General features: G+C 44.5%; 1 protein-coding gene across 1 annotated transcript in view; it reads left to right on the top strand.

The window, feature by feature from the left end:
• The window catches only part of LOC124798744 (UDP-glycosyltransferase UGT5-like), an 83643-nt gene that overhangs the window by 41329 nt on the left and 19936 nt on the right, over nucleotides 1-22378 (top strand). The window contains exon 4 of the mRNA XM_047262272.1: nucleotides 11122-11344. Within this exon, the coding sequence (XP_047118228.1) occupies nucleotides 11122-11344 (223 nt within the window). The remainder of the gene's footprint in view (nucleotides 1-11121; nucleotides 11345-22378) is intronic.

The raw sequence follows: 22378 nt of genomic DNA, 5'->3' as shown, positions 1-22378 counted from the left end.
ATGAACATGTTTCAAAATTACTGAAGCGTACTATGGCGATAAATTAAGGTAAAATACAGTGACGGATATGGAAAGTGTGACACCATCTACAACTACATCTACATCAATAATCCGCAATCTACCTTACGGCGCGTGGCGGATTGTACGCTGTACCACTATCTGTCATTTCCTTTCCTGTTTCACTCACAAATAGAACAAGGGAGAAACGACTGTCTATACGCCTCCGTATGAGCGCTAATTTATCTTATCTTATATTTGTAGTGCTTACGCGCACTGTATCTTGAACGGAACAGAATCGGTGTGCAGTCAGTTTCAAGCGCCTTTCTCTAAATTTTCTCAGTAGTGTTCCTGGAAAAGAACGTCACTTTTCCTCCAGGGATTCCCATTTGAGTTCCCCAAGTATCTTCGTAATACTTGCGTGTTGTTTGGACCTAGCAGTAACAAATCTAGCAGCGCACCTCTGAATTGCTTCCATGTCTTCCTTTAATCCGACGTATGGATCCCAAACAATCGAGCAGCACTCAAGAACAGGTCGCACTAGAGTCCTATATGCGGTGTTATTTACAGATGGATCACACTTTCCTAGAATTCTCCCAATAAACCGAAGTCGATCATTCTAGTTTCGTACTACAATTCCCACATCTTCGATCCATTTCATATCGATTTGCAACGTTACGCCCAGATATACGTGACTGTGTCAATCACGACACTACTAATGCTATCCCCCAGCTTTACGGGTTTGTTTTTGATACTCATCCGCATTAACTTACATTTTTCTACATTTAGAGCTAGCTGCCATGCGTCAGACCAACTAGAAATTTTATCTAAATCATCTCGTATCTTCCTACAATCACTCAACTTCGACACTTTACCGTATACCACAGCATCATCGGCAAACAACCCCAGATCGCTGCCCACCGCATCCGCCAAACCATTTATGTATATAGAGAATAGCAGCGCTCCTATCACACTTCCCTGGGGTACTCCTGACGATACCCTTATCTCTAATGAACATTCGCCGCGAAGGACAACACACTGGGTTCCATAACTTAAGAAGTCTTCGAGCCACTGACATATCTGTGAACCTATTCCATATGGAATAAGCTGGCAGATATGGGACACCATGTCAACCGCTTTCCGGAAATCTAGAAACATGAAATTTGCCTGTTGTCCTACGAACCACCAGTACGATGTTTATCGAACTGTATGCAGGTGTTCATCACATAACGGGTATTAAATAAATAAACATTTATTCCATTCTGTGGTGCGAACGCCACCCACCAAACTTCCTCCGCAGTTCAACAGTCTTCTTACCCAGTAGCTCCTCCCCGCACAATGATCCCAGCAGCTGGAGATGTATTCGCCTAGAGAATCTCTCCTTCCTCTGACCTTCCACCAGACCTTCTGTGGTGATTTTGCCGGCACAAACAGACGCAACATTGCGAATGGCGCTGGACGTCCCAGATGACTCCGGCTCTGCACAGTGTGAGTCTCTGTTCTCTGTGGCGTGTCGTCAACGATAAACGATGTACGTCAACTCGATCGTGGCGACACACTGCCTGTAGCCTCTGCCGTGACTTCAGCTGTTGTCATCCGTCTATACTTCAGAGCTAGTCATCACCTGTTCTGTTTCCACGTCGTCACCACTCGCTCTGTCATTGGCAACTTTGTGCGGCCAGCCGCTATGACTGCTCCGACGTCCCTCGTGCGTATGATTCGGCCTTTCTAAGAGTCAGAATGACGATAAGCTGCACATGCAAGTCCTTTGGCCACACAGAGTTGCAATCTCTTCCTGAAAAAATCCAGTAACGTAGGACACACGAAATTGGCATAGTCTACCCACATCATTCTTGATGTGTGAGAATTGTTTTTTCTTCGTACTAAAAATACTTAAAACACACTAATCGCCCACATACCTAGTAGCTGGTATGTGCGGTTTTGGAACACACAACAACGGCGACGCGCCGTAGTATGGAAGCAATGAGGCCCTAGTAGATCGCTGGAGGGTGTTAGCACCACTATTAACTATGACGCCACGTTCAATCACATCCCAGACGTGTTCGATAGGGTTCACATCTGGTGCGTTGGGGGACCACCACATCAATTGAAATTTGCCACTGTGTTCCTCGAACCAGTCCATCACACTCATGGCTTTGTGACATGGCGCATTATCTTCTTTGAAAAATCCCTCTGCAGACGGGAAACATGATCTTCATGCAGGGGTGTCTGCAGCTAGTGTACTACTCTGCCGCCATGGTGCCTTGGAAGAGCTCCACTCGGCCAATGGCTACCGACGTGAATGTTCCCCAGAGCATAATGGAGCCGCCGCCAGCTTGTCTCCGTAACGCAGTACAAAAGCTGTTACCCTGGAAAACGGCCGGCCGGTGTGGCCGAGCGGTTCTAGGCGCGTCAGTCTGGAACCGCGCGACCGCTACGGTCGCAGGTTCGAATCCTGCCTCGGGCATGGATGTGTGTGATGTCCTTAGGTTAGTTAGGTTTAAGTAGATCTAAGTTCTAGGGGACTGATGACCTCAGATGTTAAGTCCCACAGTGCTCAGAGCCATTTGAACCTGGAAAACGACAGGTATCGGGATTCATCAGACCATGCAAAGCTCTGTCAACGTCCACTGCCGATGGTCACGTGCCCATTCAGTCGTAGTTAGCGACGTCGTGGTGTCAACACTGGCATCCGCATGTGTAGTGGGCTGTGGAGGACCTCCTTAGGAGTGTTCAGTGCACTCTGTGTTCAGACAAATTTGTACTCTACCCGCCACTCAAGTCTGATGCTAGTCCCGACACATTTCGCCGCCTGTCATGTTTTACCTGTCTGCGCAGCCTACGACGTCCGACATGTGTAATGAGTGGTGGCTACCCAACCCCACGATGCCTGGAGGTGTTTCCACCCTGGTACCGGCACATGTTGAAGATACTCACCACAGCACTCCTCGAACTCCCGACAAGTCATGCAGTTTCCGAAATGCTTGTACTGAGCCTCCGAGCCATCACAATCTGCCCTCGCTTAAACTCAGATAGATCGCGCGCCTTCCCCATTCAACGCACATGGACAGCACGCTCACTCATGTTGCATGCACCGTACGTGTGTCTGACTGGCAGTCATTGCACGCCAGGTGACGTTGCTGTCGCCTGGACGAGTTTACATCGACCATGGGTCGGTGGTCATAATGTCCTGGCTGAGCAGTGTAGATCAAATGGTGTTCAAATGTGTGTCACTTCCTAAGGGACCAAACTGCTAAGGTCATCGGTCCCTAGACTCACACACTACTTAAACTAACTTATTCTAAGAACAACACACACACACCCATGCCCGGGGGAGCACTCGAACCTCCGGCGGGAGAGGCCACGCAATCCGTGACATGGTGCCTCAAACCGCACGGCAGTGTAGCTCAAAACGATTGTTGCAGCAAGTGTTGTATCCACGGACCCAACCAACCAACCAACTCACGCACGCGTGCCCTGACCGTGACATCGCTGGCCACAGTTCCTGTCGCGGCTGTCGGCGTCTCAGGGCGTTACCGCCGACGTAAGAGGTCGCGCCATGGCTGAGATCTGGTCCGCAGCGCCCTCTGCCTTTTGCATATAAGGAGGAGGGCTGGCCCAGAGACGGACAGTCTATTGTCGATTGTCTATTGCTAGCCTTTCGTGGAGTTTATAACGGAGCCATTGCAGTGTGATATTTGCTATTGTATTCGACTAGGCTCAGTACACGGATTACTCTCGGATATTACTTGGACTTGTATTGCTGGTGCACGTTTCGTCAGAAATAAAGATAAGTTATCTCTTCATTATAGCTGGCGCAGTTCCTGTCATTAATTATTTTTCGGCCAACAGACATAGCTACATCCTGGTCACTACCCACGCTTTATACAATTTGTGGTGGCTGCCCCAAAAGTACCGCCGAGGACCTTGGGTTTGGGAGCCGTCACAAAATCAAGAGTTTTTTGACAAAATGTTTGATGTGAAATGAAAGACAGAGGACCATGGACCAAGCTCAGTTGTCGGGAGGGGGAGGGAGGTATAGTTCGAAAGCTTAAGCCTTTGCACAAATGTAAACCAGAAATTCGACAAATATAGACTACCGGAAAAGAAATTGACGTATAAACAGAAGATCGAGCAAAGGAAAACAAAATCTACCACGCGCTGCGAGAAGTTGAAAGAAAGAGAGAGAGAGAAAGTGAGAATGTAGCGATGCTGACAACGTCACTATGTCACTTAATGCGATACTAATAATGCAGAATATAGAACATGTGTCAGGTGAAAACTATACGTCAGTCCCCTGACAATCTGTTCGGCAACCGGCGCTTCAGTCTGGAACGGCAAGATCGCTACGGTCGCAGGTTCGAATCCTGCCTCGGGCATGGATGTGTGTGATGTCCTTAGGTTAGTTAGGTTTAAGTAGTTCTAAGTTCTAGGGGACTGATGACCTCAGATGTTAAGTCCCATTGTGCTCAGTGCGATTTGAACCTGTTCGGCACAATAACGCGGAAAATAAGTCTCCTTCTTAAATATCCTTCCTAATAAGCGAAGATTCACTAAGTACTTGTAGCTATTCCTCACCTCTTTCTTTATTCTCTTTATTGAGCGACTGGAATAGCTAGCAGTTCCTGCAACTCTTTCCAGCACAGGTTAGAATGAGTTTCTTGCTTCCTCATTTGCCTCTTCCGACAAAAATTTGAGGGCGCTGTGCATAATCACACGTGCCTTATTACCAAGAACTTGCACTTCGCATATGGTGCTTGAAGATGGCAGTACTGTGGTTTGTAGTCAAGAGGTAGCAGCGGAACGCTCCAAGTGTAGAGCCTGGCAGGTGGCAGTAGGGACGGGAAAGTTTTTAAAAATATCGATACATACTGTATCGATTTTTTGGCGCTCTATTCCGTGTGCTCAGACCTCCGTTAACAGTTTGCACTGGGGCAGTGTGACAAGCGCTTTCATAAAAAAAAACCTAGGAATGCTGAATCAACCTGTCATCCATGGTTTGCAGGATATCCTGTTTGAAAAGGGGGAGCCAAGTGTCGTATAAATGAATCTTTTTAAATTCATGCTGATTTGTGGTCAAAAGCTTTTCTGTCTCAAGAAAACACATTCGAACTTATAATATGCTCAAGAATTCTGCGGCAAACCGATGTTAAGGAAATTGGTCTGTAAGTTCGGGGATTTGTTCAGCACACGATGTCATAGTAGAGAGTGCGTGGCATGTTATATCAAGGATAAAGAACTGACCTGCGTACTCGATGTCATGAATGTCACTCAACATTTTGCTTGTTGGAGCAAGTCTTAGTTAACTGATCAATCGATTTTGCGTGTTGGAACAAGGCACAACTTCCTGGAAAAAGCCTCAACTTGCTTCGTCAATAATGTATGAGGAATTTGTTGCAGTTTTGCAGTAATAGGGTGGTGAAGGGGCATTTTGTTACAATTCTGCTGTAATATGGGCAATGTGTTACAATTTTACTTTAATGTGGACGGCAATTTATTACAGTACCGCTCTAACAGGGATATATTTGTCACTATTTTGTTGTAACATGATGGGCAATTTGTTACAGTTTTGTTGTAAAATGGCTGGCAACGTCTTACAGTTTTGCTGTAGTATGGAGGGCAGTTGTTACACTTTTCCAGTTTTGCTTTTATACAGGGAATTTGTTGCATCTTTTTTCTAAACATGAAAATATGTTCTCATATTTTCACTGTAAAATTGAGGGGAATTTCTTACAGTTTTGCTGCAACATGAGGTAGTTTGTTACAATTTTGCTGTAAAGTGTAAGATAATCTGTTGTAATTTTGTTGTGGCAAAGTTAACTTTTTTAATATTTCTCTCTAACACAGACAGCAATTTGTTATAATTTCACTGTAACATGGGCCAGTTTGTTAAGTTTTGATGTAACATAAAACACAGTGTGTTACAGGTTTGTTGTAACATGGGTAAATTTATTATAGTTTTGCTGTAACATTAAGGACAATTTCTTACATTTTCGCTCTAACATGGATCGTTTTGTTGCAATTTTATTGCAACGTAATGGGCAGTGTGTTTCAGTTTTGTTGTGACACAGCAATTTGCTACAGATTTACTGTCCCATACATCAGTACGTTACAATTTTTCTGTAAAATGGAAGGCAATTTGTTACAATTTTGCTATAAGATGGGGCCGTTTTTTTAGAGTTTCGCTTCAACTAAGTGATGTATTCTGGGGTCACGTTTCATGTAGTCTCCTCTGAGTGGCAGCACAAGATGACAAACTTACTGTGCTGGAAGATAAGGTCAGCATCCTCATGTAGCACCACTATAATCTTTACCTGACTTTGAAAGTTGGTAGTTGAAAGCAGAGCAACCCTCGTTTCTCACCTATGCAAATGTGTATTACCTTTGTTCAGTGTGCTATTTCATCAAAGTGACATGTAGTTTCCAGAGTGTGACAACATAACTTAGCATTAGCAACAGAAAATGACAGACTTTTGTACTGTGAGACAAATCTAATACCCTAGTATGGGGTCACTATAATGTTAAGGTGACTTTGATATGAGGTTCACCCAAAATAAGATGACTATTTAACAAACTTAGATGTAAGTTAGGTCAGCAGTTGTGCTTCTGTATATTTTGTAATGTTATAGAATATATATCTTTTATTTGGATAAATGTAAGATATGGTCCAAGCTTGAAGAATACTCATTAACTAATCTATAATTTAACTGAGTAGTGCCAATAAGCAAGCTGTGTCTATTTCGTAAGTAATGAGACGATTTTGGTGTGAAAATACTTAATTTGTGGGTCCATTGTGCCTTGCAAACTGCAGAGATGCATAATGATGCATGGATGTACTGACGCCCAAACCTTTGCACACAGTATACCCACTAGCCAAGGTTGTTGTGACCCAGTACCGCTCCTCCATTTGTGCCTTTCCAGTCGTGTCTTCAGCCCTGACATCATTTTTATGGACGGTAATGTGCAACCATATGAAACAGCACAGGTGGAAGTGCTCTCGGGACAAGAAAATATTTTATGAATGGAACGGACTGCACCTTCCTCTGACTTAAATCTCATCGAGCTCAGGTGTTATGAATTCGTAGAATGTAGTTCAGTACGTCCTCATGCACCAACTACCATTGTCCTACAAACAAAACTCCTTTACCACCCTCGTGACAAGCATGGGAGCACACTGCAGAGCATGCGTTGCTGTCTGTGATCACACACTGTGTTAAGAATGATGTCTCGCCTTTTCTGATGTCCACGCAACCATCATAAATCGCGATACCGTAATTGTAATTATTGTCTTTGAATAATAGCGTCATTTCTGTTAGTCTCATTGCCTATTTCTTTCAGTTACTTTCTGTATTATACTGTAGCAATTCATTACATGTATACTCCAAATTTCTTTGGGCTATGTTACCTGGCAATGACACCACATAAAAATTTCTTTCCTTTCATCTTTACGTTTTGCACACCAGGATGGATGTAGAAAATATTTAATTCGAGGGCGAGTTGTCTCTTACACCATGTATGATACAGAGATCGACCTACAGATGTTCACTAGTCGTGCTTTACCTATAAGTTCATGGTGTATACCTTCTGCGCATGTGTGTGTGTGTGTGTGTGTGTGTGTGTGTGTGTGTGTGTGTGTGTCTAATAACTTTGTGCCACTGAACATAAAAATTAGATTTTTGAGTTGCTGATATTTTTTGCAGACATTTTAGGTGTAGAATTAATATTGTGATCTTGACAAGTATTATAGAAAAAAATAGATGCATAATATATTTAATTTAGGGTACCTTGTGTCTTGCACCAATCATGGTACTTATACTGAACTAGACATTCACAAATGCTGCTTAACTTACACCTTCGTAACATAAACAATGTTTGTGAGTGTGTGTGTGTGTGTGTGTGTGTGTGTGTGTGTTTGTGTGTTCAAAATGGTTCAAATTGCTCTAAGCACTATGGGACTTAACATCTGAGGTCATCAGTCCCCTAGACTTAGAACTACTTAAACCTAACTAACCTAAGGACATCACAAACATCCATGCCCGAAGTAGGATTCGAACCTGCGACCGTAGTAGCAGCGCGGTTCCGGACTGAAACGCCTAGAACCGCTCGGCAACAGCGGCCCGCTGTGTGTGTGTGTGTGTGTGTGTGTGTGTGTGTGTGTGTGTGTGTGTGTGTGTGTGTGTGTGTGTGTGTGTGTGTGTGCGCGCGCGCGCGCGCGGGCGCTTTACATATTTTAGATGTGGAGAGACTCAGAGGAACACCCTTTACTTAATTTTCTGGATAAATGCTTCAGAACATGAGACAAGACAGATCGTTCAGGTACGTTTGATCATTTTTAGTTTACACATCACCTATTTTGGCAATAATTTTTCAGAGACCACCCTCTTCAATTATCTTGAGGGCTTGGCTTGGGCGCTACATTGTAATTGGCTGCCTCAGTCTAACAGCCTCTCAGATTCCACACTGTGACTGGCTGGCTCATTTTAATGGCTGCTGAACTAGAGCACTAGAAGAAGGGGGATGAGAGGATACGGAGGGAAGGAGAGAGGAAGCACTATGACGTTATGCATATGGTTGACAGTCTTGCCTCAACATGTAAGCAACTATTTAGGAACTATTTTTTTTTCTGGGATTGGAAAAATAACCGGTCTGGTCTAGAATCAGCACTGCATTTCTACTCACATGTTTACAACTGGATTCTACGGCTTGTATTTTAATTCTACAAGACCTTACACGTTACTGAGTGCTGATCTCCGAAAAATTGTTTGAACCGTGAATTTACTTTCAAAATCTTTTTTAAAGAATTTACTTTATTTACTAGCGATTCATCAAGAACATTAACACATTTAATCACACTAGGTGAGCGTGGAAGTAGTTGCCAGGGAGTAACTGATGAAAATGAAATTACCTTTAACAAATGGGAATTTTATTCGTAAAAGCCATTTCCAAAACAGATTTAAAATTTATGAGCAGAAAAGCACCCTCGAAATATCAAGTTACAATTTTATTTAGAGGCAGAAAGAACAATATTGACAGTATGAGCCTTCGGGCTGAGAAGCTTGCCTGCTCCCTTTTGACACGGCCGTAGTCACGACCGCTCACAAGAACCTCTGAAAGACTACACTGGTGCAAATCTGCAACACACCAGATTAATTTAAAAATTTTAACAACTCCCACAAACATATTAACTAAGTACCCTGTAAGAGGGATGGAAATGGTACAAACACTCACTCTAAGAAATGATTTGCCACCGAAAGTGCAATTTGTTTTTAAAAGGACTCTTACGGTGGAAGGGTGGCAACTTTATAAAAATGACTATTTAAATAAAACCCATTAAATTCAAACTTACATAAAATGTACAACATGCTCTACATTACACAAATACCGGCTCGCAAGATGATAGGCAAGATAAAAACATATTTCAGCAATTCGGCCTTTGCACCTTAATTCTATAAATTCGTTAACACCGAATCCGACAAATATGACAGAGACAGACAGACACTAACTTCCTAACAAATGCGGACGAAAGCCAGGCGAGCAAGCTGGGGACGAGAGAGACTGACCAAGAAAGCAAGTAGAATTTAACAAGTAAATGAAACAACATATCAGCAATCACTAAACTTCTAATAAACGGCGATGTCTGGCGAAGACCTGGCGCAGCACCCCCAAATCGCTCTCCCGACCCGTCCGCTGCCAGCCGCTTCAACGGACGCAGGAAGGCGCGCCGATCTCCCGTCTCACGGCGTCGCAGCTCGCGCCGGCCAGACCGATGCCGTGGTTTGACTCCTGTTGCTCTCTTGTCGGCCGCGAAGCCACTACCCCTCGCTATACGGCGCGGCCCACTGGCTGCCACGTGGCGACCTCGCATACGCCGACGCTCAAGCCGGACAAGGCATCTTCTGCCTCAGTGCGCGACCGACCAACCGATCGATGCAAACGGCCTTAAGGTCGATCCGAACGACAGACATGCTGGCACTCCAGACGGCAGACCGACATTGACTAAGCGATACACTCGGTCGGACCCACGCCTGCAGGGGAAACATGCCCTCAGGCTACCCGACATCCCTGCCCCGGGAAGAGACCGACCTACAGATCAATCCAACCGCCAATGTCGACTGCCTGAACAGGCTCGATCAGACTGGCGGCCTAACACATACTAGCACTCCGGACGACAAACAGACAGTAACTGCCCCACACTGACCCGGCTAACCAAGTCACCAGACTCACCCCTAGCTGACGACTGACCTCCTGCCAAGTTTTTTTTTTCCTTTATTGATATTTTAATACCTGAACAATCAGGCAGGCTGTCAGCGGCATGCTACGCCGATCTTCAGCCATAGCGGTAACAATAGCAGTACACAGAATGGAGAATTAGAAAAGACAAAGTGACGGGCAAAAAAAGTGGTCACAGATACACAAAAAACACGGAGCCGTTCACACTCGACGATAACGACACGGAAAACACGTTGACACGGCGCACAGAACACTGATGAATCCGACGGCACAAGTGAACGTAGAAGCGTGACGCTCCTGCCAAGCTCATAGCGCCCCATAAATGCACGTGAACAGGCAACCTTTCCCCTTTTCCACCAGAGGGAGGCACCAAAGCTGCGATTGCCACAGCGGCGCCACCGCGAGAAACGGAGGGCGACTGCTTCACACTACGCGCTGCGGCGCGCTGTTCAAAACAGCAAATTTTACCACGGCTCATTGTTGTTAGAATACCTGCTGTGGAAATTAAAAATATCCTATTAATGAATAACTCTATCGAAAACTGACGTGGAGAGAGTACAGCTGTGTAAAGATACAGGTCAGTTCTTACAATAGGGAAGAAACAACCACCAGTCACAATTAATAATGTGACTTAATGAGTACAAGTAGTGGTACGACCGGTATGGAACCCACAAGTTCTTCATCAAAAGACTGATCATGTTAATAGTTTCATTTAAATTATGCTGCACACCAAATGGCTACCTTTTTGTTGTGGAAGGAGTTCCATGGTATAATGGTGCCATACAGAAAAAAAATACGTAGAATTTCTGTTACAAGCAGGTTAAAAAAAGTCTGTTCTTACCACAGATAGTGTGATAAAGGTAGAATACTCATCTTTCTTTCATTGGTAACTAGGATGTGAAGATGTTCCTGGACGGCAGCCCACAAGGTGCCATCTTCTTCAGCCTGGGATCGATGATCCAGTGCGAGTCCTTCGCCAAGGAGAAGCTGCGTGCCCTGCTGGACGTGTTTTCTGAGCTGCCCCAGCGAGTCCTGTGGAAGGTGAACGCGGCATCCCTGCCTCCGCTACCGCCCAACGTGATGGCCCGCTCATGGTTCCCGCAGAACGACGTGCTCAGTAAGTAACAAGCCGTGTGAGAAAACTTCTCTATGTACAGCTGTCAATGTTGCTTTTCCTCGACCATAGTAACTGAAGCGGGAGCGCTGTTCTTCACTTTAGAGATAATTCCTAATGACCAGTTAGATACAGCAACAGTTTCTGCAAAACTTGCATATGCAGAATTCAATGATGAGATCTGGTGATATACAGTATGTGATCAAAAGTATCCGGACACATCCAAAAACATACCTTTTCATATTAGGTGCATTGTGCTGCCACCTACTGCCAGGTACTCCATACCAGCGACCTCAGTAGTCATTAGATATCGTGAGAGAGCAGAATGGGGCGCTCCGCGGAACTCACGGAATTCCAACGTGGTCAGGTGATCGGATGTACGCGAGATGATTTCCACACTCCTAAACATCCCTAGATCTCTGTTTCCGATGTGATAGTGAAGCGGAAACGTGAAGGGACACGTACAGCACAAATGTGTACAGGCCGACCTCGTCTGTTGACTGACAGAAGCCGCCGACAGTTGAAGAGGGTCGTAATGTGTAATAGGCAGACATCTATCCAGACCATCACATAGGAATTCCAGACTGCTTCAGGATCCACTGCAGGTACTACGATAGTTAGGCGCCAGGTGAGAAAACTTCCATGGAGGGGGCTTGCACCTCTTGATGTTTTGCGTGTCACTATCACAGCACAGGCCTACATTGATATTTTAAGCACGTTCTTGCTTGGCACTGTTGAAGAGCAATTCGGGGATGGCGATTGAATCTTTCAACACGATCGAGCACCTATTCATAATGCACAGCCTGTGCCTGTTACACGACAATAACATGCGTGTAATGGACATGCCTGCACAGAGTCCTGACCTGAATCCTGTAGAACACTTCTGGGGTGTTTCGGAAGGCCGACTTCATGCCAGTCCTCACCGACTGACATCGATACCTCTCCTCAGTGCAGCACTCCCTGAAGAATCCGCTGCCATTCCCCAAGAAACCTTCCACCACCTGATTGAACATATGCCTGTGAGAGTGGAAGCTGTCATCAGCGCTAAGAGTGGGCCAACACCGTATTGAATTCCAGCATCACCGATGGAGGGCGCCACGAACTTGTAAGTCATTTTCAGCCAGGTATCCGGATACTTTTGATCACATAGCGTACGTAGAAAATAAACGTGATTTACGTTAATATTTAAAAGATTTGTAGAACGACAAATGCAGGAATCTGAAGTCGAAATATCGATTACAAAGTTTATTGGATAATAATGGTGCAGAAGTTCAGTACATGAATAGCTTTTGTTCAGTTAATTTATTGAAAAAAATTTCATATCAATGTTGTAATCACAAGTTTTGTGCCATACTAAAACATAATCTGATACACAAAGAAGCCAGCCGCGGGGGCCAAGCGGTTCTATGCGATTCAGTCCGTAACCGCGCGACTGCTACGGTCGCAGGTTCGAATCCCGCCTCGGACATGGATGTGTGTGATGTCCTTAGGTTAGTTAGGTTTACGTCGTTCTAAGTTCTAGGGGCCTGATGACCTCAGATGTTAAGTCCCATAGTGCTTAGAGACATTTGAACCATTTTGATATTCAAAGAAGAACCAAAAGCGGTAAGCTGCTGCTACTGAGGCCCATATGTACATTACCCTAAGGGACGGCTAATACAGAGTGTTCAAAAGTAATAAAAAAGCCAAAGGGCGATAGTCCCGAAAGTTTTGCAAATAGCTCTTACAGAGCCACTAGTGATAACACTTTTCCATCATTCACTTTTCACTTTCGCGTATACACAACCGAATTGTATTCGTTCCAGAACCTTAAATCAAGCAGTTATTATTGTTTTATGTTTGAAATTGAGTTCAGAAATAAAAATTTTACTTCTGTGTAAAGCTGTAGACTTTGATATGGGGGAGAATGATTCACTGGTGGAGGTGGTGGGTAGATACAGGAAATATAGGCGGCCAGTGTTGACGATTATATTGACTTCTAGGTTGCGGAGGAACCGCTCCAGTGTCCAGAGGAGGTGGATGGTGGGGGAGGTAGGCAATCCAGACCGCGACGGCAAGTGAAGGGGGGGGGGGGAGGGGGCAGCGTCAGCGCATCGTCAACGCTGAGCAGGGGTGAATTTCCCATCTGCGCATCGTTTGGCCTCGTGCAATGTCTGTAGGCACGGTCCTGCTCCCGTAACTACGGTCGGAATAGGCCAGTACGAGGCCTCCGTGATGGACAACGGTGGCTCAGGGTCAGACCCGGACTGTCTATTCGGATGCGCTAGCAACGGTGGCGGCCCCCGATGCCTACAGCTGAGAGGATGATGACTCGTCCCCAAATCCGTCCAGGCTGTGGCTGGACTCCAGCCAGCAGGAGGTCCTGACGTTATGATGGACAGGCGTTGACAGTCTCATGGTGTGAAGACCGACACACACTGCAAGTACAAATGTTTCGACATTGCCAGCCTAGCTTGACAATCTGCTTTTATACACTACTGGCAATTAAAATTGCTACACCACGAAGATGACGTGCTACAGACGCGAAATTTAACCGACAGGAAGAAGATGCTGTGATATGCAAATGATTAGCTTTTCAGAGCATTCACACAAGGTTAGCGCCGGTGGTAACACCTACAATGTTCTGACATGAGGAAAGTTTCCAACCAATTTCTCATACACAAACAGCAGTTGACCGGCGTCCCTCGTGAAACGTTGTTGTGATGCCTCGTGTAAGGAGGAGAAATGCGTACCATCACGTTTCCGACTTTGATAAAGGTCGGATTGTAACCTATCGCGATTGCGGTTTAGCTTATCGCGACATTGCTGCTCGCGTTGGTCGAGATCCAATGACTGTTAGCAGAATATGTAATCGGTGGGCTCAGGATGGTAATACGGAACGCCGTGCTGGATCCCAGCGGCCTCGTGTCACTAGCAGTCGAGATGACAGGCATCTTATCCGCATTGCTGTAACGGATCGTGCAGCCACGTCTCGATCACTGAGTCAACAGATGGGTACATTTGCAAGACAACAACCATCTGCACGAACAGTTCGACGACGTTTGCAGCAGCATGGACTATCAGCTCGGAGAGCATGGCTGCGGTTACTCTTGACGCTGTTTACAGCATCGTGATGGTCGCATCAGTGTTTGGCGACATAGCGGTGAACAGACATTGAAAGCCTGTATTCGTCATCGCCATACTGGCGTATCACCCGGCGTGATGGTATGGGTGCCATTGGTTACACGTCTCGGTCACCTCTTGTTTGCATTGTCGGCACTTTGAACAGTGGACGTTACATTTCAGATGTGTTATGACCTGTGGCTCTACCCTTCATTCGATCCCTACGAAACACTACATTTCAGGAGGATAATGCACGACCGCATGTTGCAGGTCCTGTACGGGCCTTTCTGGATACAGAAAATGTTCGACTGCTACCCTGGCCAGCACATTCTACAGATCTCTCACCAACTGAAAACGTCTGGTCAATGGTGGCCGAGCAACTGGCTCGTCACAATACGCCAGTCACTACTCTTGATGAACTGTGGTATCGTGGTGAAGCTGTACCTGCACACGCCATCCAAGCTCTGTTTGACTCAATGCCCAGGCGTATCAACGCCGTTATTACGATCAGAGGTGGTTGTTCTGGGTACTGATTTCTCAAGATCTATGCACCCAAACTGCGTGAAAATGTAATCACATGTCAATTGTAGTATAATATATTTGTCCAATGAATACCCGTTTATTATCTGCATTTCTTCTTGGTGTAGCAATTTTGATGGACATTAGTGTACTAGACAAGGGAAGTCTCCTTGAAGTCACACATGCGGCTCATCAAGCACAATCGAAATGTCTCAGAACATTCGATATTGCCCTGGTCGTGATTGCAGAGCTGCTGGAATGGCGTAAGTGCTGAGCTCGCCCATGCTGGCGAGTGTTCGCGTTTTGAAATCGCTCCCCAGCTTCTGCCGCCACCACTATACTCCTCTCTTCGTGGAGTAATTCGGTCCACCGGACTGAGTGGTTATAGTATGGCTACAACAAAGGGATCGTATTTTACAAAACTTTAATTCGATGTATAAGTTGTAAGTTCGCCAGCAGATGTCTTTGTTTCGTCATTTATATTTACACTGTTTCAACTGTTCCACCTTCTTGGGCTCGTATGCCGTGTCGTTGTTTCTTTTCTTTGCATTGTCTCACTTCAGTTCAACGACACTTCACTCATTTCCTTACTCATGTCGATGTTCCCAGTATGAACCCGCAGGTTAGAGGATGATAAAGGTGGGATTTGGTCCCCACTAAACTTGAAGTAGCATTCAGCGATGGCTGTTTTCATTAACATGATGAATGTGGCTGTCGTGGTTGTTTCACCTGTGAGGAACCGGTGCTGATGCTTGGTCCCAGAAGATGGTCAGGTGATATGTGGATATTCAGGGCGGCATGCACCTCGTCCATCCAGTCTAGCAGGGACAAGTATTGGGTATTATTTAGATAAACATTGTTTTCTTTACGCAACATTTCGAACGTGGGGTGTGGTAGGAATGTAAGTGAGTAAGTAGTGTTCACGGCTGTGACTACAGAAATGGTGGTGGGTAGTCAGAACGTAGGTCCAGTAATATCGCAACTCGTGCCATTGGTCTGCAACTCTTGACCTTGCAGTTCTAAGTGCTACGTGCTACCAAGTCGTCCTTGGTTGAAACAGGTACCGATGATGGCTCAGGGCTCTGATACTGAAAAAGAGCCAATGAGACCCAGTTTTTTGGAAGAACTTGTTTTTCCTGCAATTATCTGTCTTGGACACGAATGCAGATTTCTCGGCCTGGAAAAGGTTGGGCTTACATGACCTCAGTACGGTATGTAATAGTTTTGTGGGGGAGACGGTAATTCGCATGGTCCATCTCTGTAGCAACTCTGAAAGTGTAAGCATGTGTGAGACTTCTTATGTTGTGCTGTCAGCAGAACCTTGTCTACTCTGTCATAGGAATTTCCTCATGGTTTCTCCATTACCTTCAATAAATAAATCGCCCCAGCAACAACACACTTCAGAGAAGAATGTCTGAAGCTAAGTATTCAAGGCTAACACACACACACGTACTCATTTGCATTCAATTACAAACTATTTCCTACAAGTCTGCACTGGATAGAGAACTACTTTTACACAAAATACACATTTCAAAAAATAATCAGTATAATGCACTACATTTCCGAAACAAACTAATTAATTGCGTAAAGTTTACGCTATACTCTTTCACAGTTACTAATAAGAAAGAAAACGCAGATAAGATTCATGTACATATTGCATCTTAGAAACGAAGGTAAACCAACAGTTACTTTACAAGGTCATCCTGTGATCGTAGGGCATATGGATGCGTACCACTTCAGGAGTGCCCTTAATTGGACAAACAATTCCTACATGCACAACATGGTGTGAGTTGGTAATTGAAGCTTTATATAAACTGGAAATGTCATTTCAATTACTTGACAAGGCTTCTGCAAGCATGTAAGAAATTTCTTGGTTTCTTTTCTCGATACATAGGAGTTAGTCAGCATAGCCCATTGTCCAGTGTGATACTTGGGTAACTTCGTTTTCCTTTTTTACGTACCCTCCCGCCGCTCCAAGGCCTTCGTATTCATATTGTGAACCTGGAACCATATAGTCTTCAGTTTCTTAGCAAAATTCTGTACGGTAGATACGTCTTCTCCAGAGCATGCTTTACACAGTCCAAAAGTGTATGACAAGTTTTATTCAAAAACAACCTCATATTCTCGTTTACCTTTGACTTACAGTTCGCTAGCACACATAATAACTTAAAAACTTTCGTATCGTTCTGTGCATCCTCCCTGTCTTCTTATTGGCTTGCACATGCAGTACACTGGACAACAGTTTCCTGATTCGCAGAAGTCAACATTATTGCATCAGGTCAGACATGAAACTAGTCCCATGATATGATGGTCACGAGCTTTTAGAATTTCAATAACCAGTGGTTACCTATCGCATAAGCTACTGTTCCTGCTCGCTGGTTCGGTGCCACAATCGTGGACAGAAATCGTGAAAACTGATCGATTATACTCTGTGCAAAGGTTACAAAAATGTTCATACTGATCATTTGGAGCGGCCACTGCCCACAGGGAACGTTTGCAATGGAATCTGCCGTAGAATCAGTGCAGCTCATTGCACGCACTGTATACAGTTTTTTTTTTATACAGGGTGTTCCATTTATCTTGACCACACTAAATAACTGTTTGTCCAGATGCAAATTACAAAATGTTTCAAGAAAATGTTCTTTAGCCGTCAGGGGGACATCAGCATGATTGCCTTCCTTGTAGCTTTGTTTTTTATAAAGATATGAACAGCGGTATGACTTTTTTAAATGACACCCTGTATTTTTTGTTCAGTAATTCATTCCCTCTCCTAAAGACCTCTTCACCATTCACTGAAACACAACGTTATTAATTACATAACACAACACTGACGATGACGCTCCAAGCGCTTAGTGCAGGTACTCGGGGTACTGGAACACATCCACGTGCTGACGTTGACAGAGGACAAATGTAAACATAAATAGAAGGCACACCCGTCATTCCGCCAACCAACGTCAGTTGAAGAGTTGCGTGAGTAGAATGTACACCAACGAAGAGAAGGTAGAAATGCTACTCATCTATGGAGAATGTAAGTTAGCAGAACAGTAATTGCAATACTGTTTTTTATATACGGGTACATTTAGTACAGTAGTTTAGTCCTTTTAAATACTGGTGTGTAGAGTAGGCATACAGTAAAGGCTGTCCTTCCTACAAACTGCATCGACATAACGTTTCTTTTATTGTTGTTGTTGAAGGTGGGCGAAATGCTACTCGGGCAGCAGAACTGTTGACAGAGCGATATCCTGACGAGAACCCACCTTCCCGACGGATGTTTTCTCGTCTTGTTGCGACGTTTCAGGAAACGGATAGTTTCAATCTACGACAACGCAACCGTCGCAGCACTCACAGACGAAGCTGCCGAAGCTACTGTTCTCGCTTCCGTTGCTATGAATCCACATGTGAGCACACGACAGTTTGAACATGAGATTGGCATTCCTAAAACCAGTGTAATTCGTATTCTTACACGCCACCGGTTCCATCCTTACCACATACACCCGCATCAAGAATTGCATGTGAATGATTTCCAGAACCGTGTACAGTTCTGTCAGTGGGCACAGCAGCAAATCCTCGCCAATCCGAACTTCTCCAATTTTTTGTTTACCGATAAATATTCCTTCTCAAGCAAAGACAGATAAATAGAAGGAACATGCATTATTGGTCCAGCGACAACCCATGATGGCTCAGACAGGTGGAACATCAGCGTCAGTGGAGAGTTAACGTCTGGTGTGGTATGCTTAATACTACAATTATTGGGCCGTGTTTCGTCAATGGTAATCTAAACGGCACAGCGTAAGCCAACTTCCTCAGGTGAATTCCTCCTCCTCTTTTGGATGAAGTGCCGCTCAGAACCAGAATGCTTATGTGGAATCAACATGATGGGTGTCCAGCACATAATGCCTTGCGTGCACGTCGTGTTCTGAATCGAAGGTATCCTGCCAGGTTGATTGGTCGAGGAGCAACAGTTACTTGGCCTGCTAAGTCTCCTGGTTTAAATCCTCTGGACTTTTTCTTTGGGGATGCATTAAAGACGTTGTCTATCGCGATAGTCCAACAATTCCAGAGGACGTGCAGGAACGTATCATGCTTGCTTGTAATTCTCCTCAGCAGGCGATACTGGAAGCAGTAAATAATCCTTTCATTCAACGAGTGCACCAATGTATCGGTGTGCAGGGTCACCACTTTGAGCACCTACTCCTGGACAATGGTACAGGGGAGTCAGAGTCAATTTTGTGTTATGTTTTTACTTGGTTTTCATTTGTTTCCTGACAACTCCAGTAAGTGGACGAGTTTGTGATCCGGGGCTCAAAGTCAATGTTGTGTTACGTAATTAATAACGTTGTGTTTCAGTGAATGGTACACTGTGATACATTTTTGAATAGGTCTTTAGGAGAGGAAATGAATTACCGAATAAAAAATTCATTATTTCTCATAATCCAGGAAGTGAGGGCAGGACCAGTGACCCAAATCCTTTAATCATACTAATTCACACTCCAGAGTCCATTGAAACTTCAGCCTCTTCTTCAGGAAATTTTGGCAAGAAATTTTTATAATAATTAGCTATCCCCGGCCAAGATTGTAAATCTTCCACTGTTTTAGGTGTCTGACCTGGATTTGCTGTATGACTTATGCAGGCTGAGGGTTGGTTCACATTCCATCCTGACCGATGATATGGCCTAAATAACGAAGCTCTTTTAGCACAAAGTAGCACTTTACTGAACTATACGTTAGTCATACCACTTGTTATCGACTAAGTACGTCACATAATCATACTATGTGTTTCTGGATGTCCTCAGAGACGACTATAATATCCTTCAGGAACACCAAACATTGTTTTAGTTTCATACCATGTAGTATACTTGTCCAACAGGTACTTGAATGTCGCTGGCGCATTCTTTAACCAGAATGGCATTCGCTGGTACTAAATGTGATCGGATGGAACCATAAACACAGTTTTGGGTCGATCGTTTGATCCTATCTCTATCAAATAGTACTTATTCAGCAAGTCTATGGTCTTAAAGTAACGACATTGTTCCAGGACACCTAGTGTTCTGTGATGATAAGTGCTGGATGTCTTGGGTCGATACTCTAGGGCTATCTCTATAGTATGGTACCCACTCCACAAAACTATGATCATAAAGTAACGGAATTTTCCTCAGTTATCTAGTGTTTCTTTGGCGTTGTGTACTGGGTATGCCTTTCGTGGCTCTTTTTTTGGTACAATTACTGTCGGTGCTGACCATTGACTGGCACTGTCTTCTATAATTCCACTATGGAGCTGTTGGCCAATAAATTCCTTTATCACTGGTTGTGGATGATGTAGAATTCGATATGGTTTTCTATACAGTGGTGGTTCATTCAAAGTCGAAATCATATCCTACATCATCAGTGCCAATGGACCGGGAGTGTTAAACAACCTTGCATGTTCTTCTGATAACGTTTCCGTCTTCTCCCCATCATGTCCTTCCACAGGCGACACCTTTTCCTGCAGTGTAGATAAGTCAATAGTCTAGCATCAACTATTCTTTCCTGAAGTCTCTATCCAATTCTCCCTCGTCCAAAACTTGCAGGTTACTTAGTAGTATATGTCATAATTCCACTCCTACTCAATCTAAATTACCCATGCTGGTCGGTACTACTCAACAACTGTCAGCGTTTCGTATCTAGGGTAAAATGTGGCCGATAAAACGCTGTGACTTTCCTAGTTCATTTGACATCAAGGGTTCAACCACACATCCAGTATTGTCTCCTCCTATGTCCACTCACACTATCTTTCCTGCACATCTCTATATTATATCACACAAGAGATTTGAATGCAATATAGCTATACTCCCCTGCACATAGGGTGTGTCTTGAATCTGTTGGGTCCTTTCAGTAGTAGAACTGAGAGAAAACAACGGCTCCATTATGCCCTGTTGAAGATCGACTTAGGAGTGATGTTCAGTCAGAAAACCTAATCAGAGTATATCAAAGCTTAAGTCTACGCTAGGGCAACGTCCGCAAAGCCCTGAAAGCCCTCTCCATACCCAGAATCCCTAAACTGCTGAAGCAAGCATGTGAATAATATCCCCGTACACACCATTCAAATTGCACTGAGGATGGTTCAAATTCCTTACATTAAGTATGTCCTAACTGGCTAAAAATACCTGTGACCCCATACACAGCAAAAATTTGTACACTCCTCCTATAAAGCCAGTTAATCACAGTTTGCCACTTCTTCCACATGCAGATGCCTCGCGTTAACATTTGCTGGGAATACCACTCAGTGGCTGCAACATTCCCTCTTTCATAAGCACCATAAATCACGTTCACAGTGTACAACCTGTTTACATTTATAACTTTGCGACTTTCTATAATAATGCTGAATGTGGCCCAGTTGACCAAATTTTAACAGATGGTCTCAGTATTAGAATCCACTTTTCTCTCCCTTTGCTTCGTCACTGCATCAATCTCTGGTGATGCTGCTGAAGGCATTACAGCCTCGCGTACCAATAGAACTCCGTATGTCCTTTAGACGACATTTCAGAAGGCGAACCTCTCAAAGACGCAACTGGTGCTATTAGTGGTGCCTTCTGTAAAACAGCCTTATTGTATATGCGACATTTCGATGTTACCTGAAGATGACCTAAGAAGCCAAAAGCTGGTTTTTGAACAAATAAATATAATGTCCCAGAACATTCCTTTTTCATACTGAAAGTGTTATATTTAAGATACATGGAAATAATGGGTACTGGTAATGCTATTCTTTCCATATCCTTTATCGTTCCTCTCAAGTAAGAAATGTCTGCTTGTGCTCCACCGGCTCTTCCGGCTATTCACAGCGTATACCATTCCCGTTCATCAACGTCATTTCATCAGCTCCTGACACTCTCTTTGTTCAACTGGAAGAAAAAAATTATTGATTTTCTCAAATTATTTGATTCAGAAATATTTACTCTTGGTATAATTGTCCACACTGGTAATAAACAAATCAACACTTAAACATGTTTTCCATATTACAATCATCAACGTATCTGAGACGTGCTGCAGCTCGCGTTGGTGCTATTTGTGGGTTCCCGACCTCTGTTGGAGGCCAGACGGTATCGTTTAGTTGGCATGGTTGCGGTTGTTTGTCGTCTTCTCGTGTTGACTGGCACCACTCGGATTCGCAAGCGTTGTCTGTCCGCTAGTGGCAGCAGCAGCGGTTGTCGATATGTAGTAACTGTTGCCCTATCTTTGTGGCGCCGTCGTTGTTTTTCCGGGTCGTGTGAGTGGGCCAGTTCGATTGGGAACTCAGGAGGGGCCAGGTCCACGCAGTGCCAGAACACGCCGGGACTGCTGGCGGCACGCATGCGTCTCACGGAAGGGTGTACGACTTCGTCGTAAACCGGATCAAGCAAGCTTTAAGATGAGTGCATTTCAATCCGAGTAGAGAAACCT

The sequence above is a fragment of the Schistocerca piceifrons genome, chromosome 5 (genome assembly GCF_021461385.2).
Source record: "Schistocerca piceifrons isolate TAMUIC-IGC-003096 chromosome 5, iqSchPice1.1, whole genome shotgun sequence".
NCBI lineage: Eukaryota > Metazoa > Arthropoda > Insecta > Orthoptera > Acrididae > Schistocerca > Schistocerca piceifrons.
This window is presented reverse-complemented; position numbering and strand designations above follow the sequence as displayed.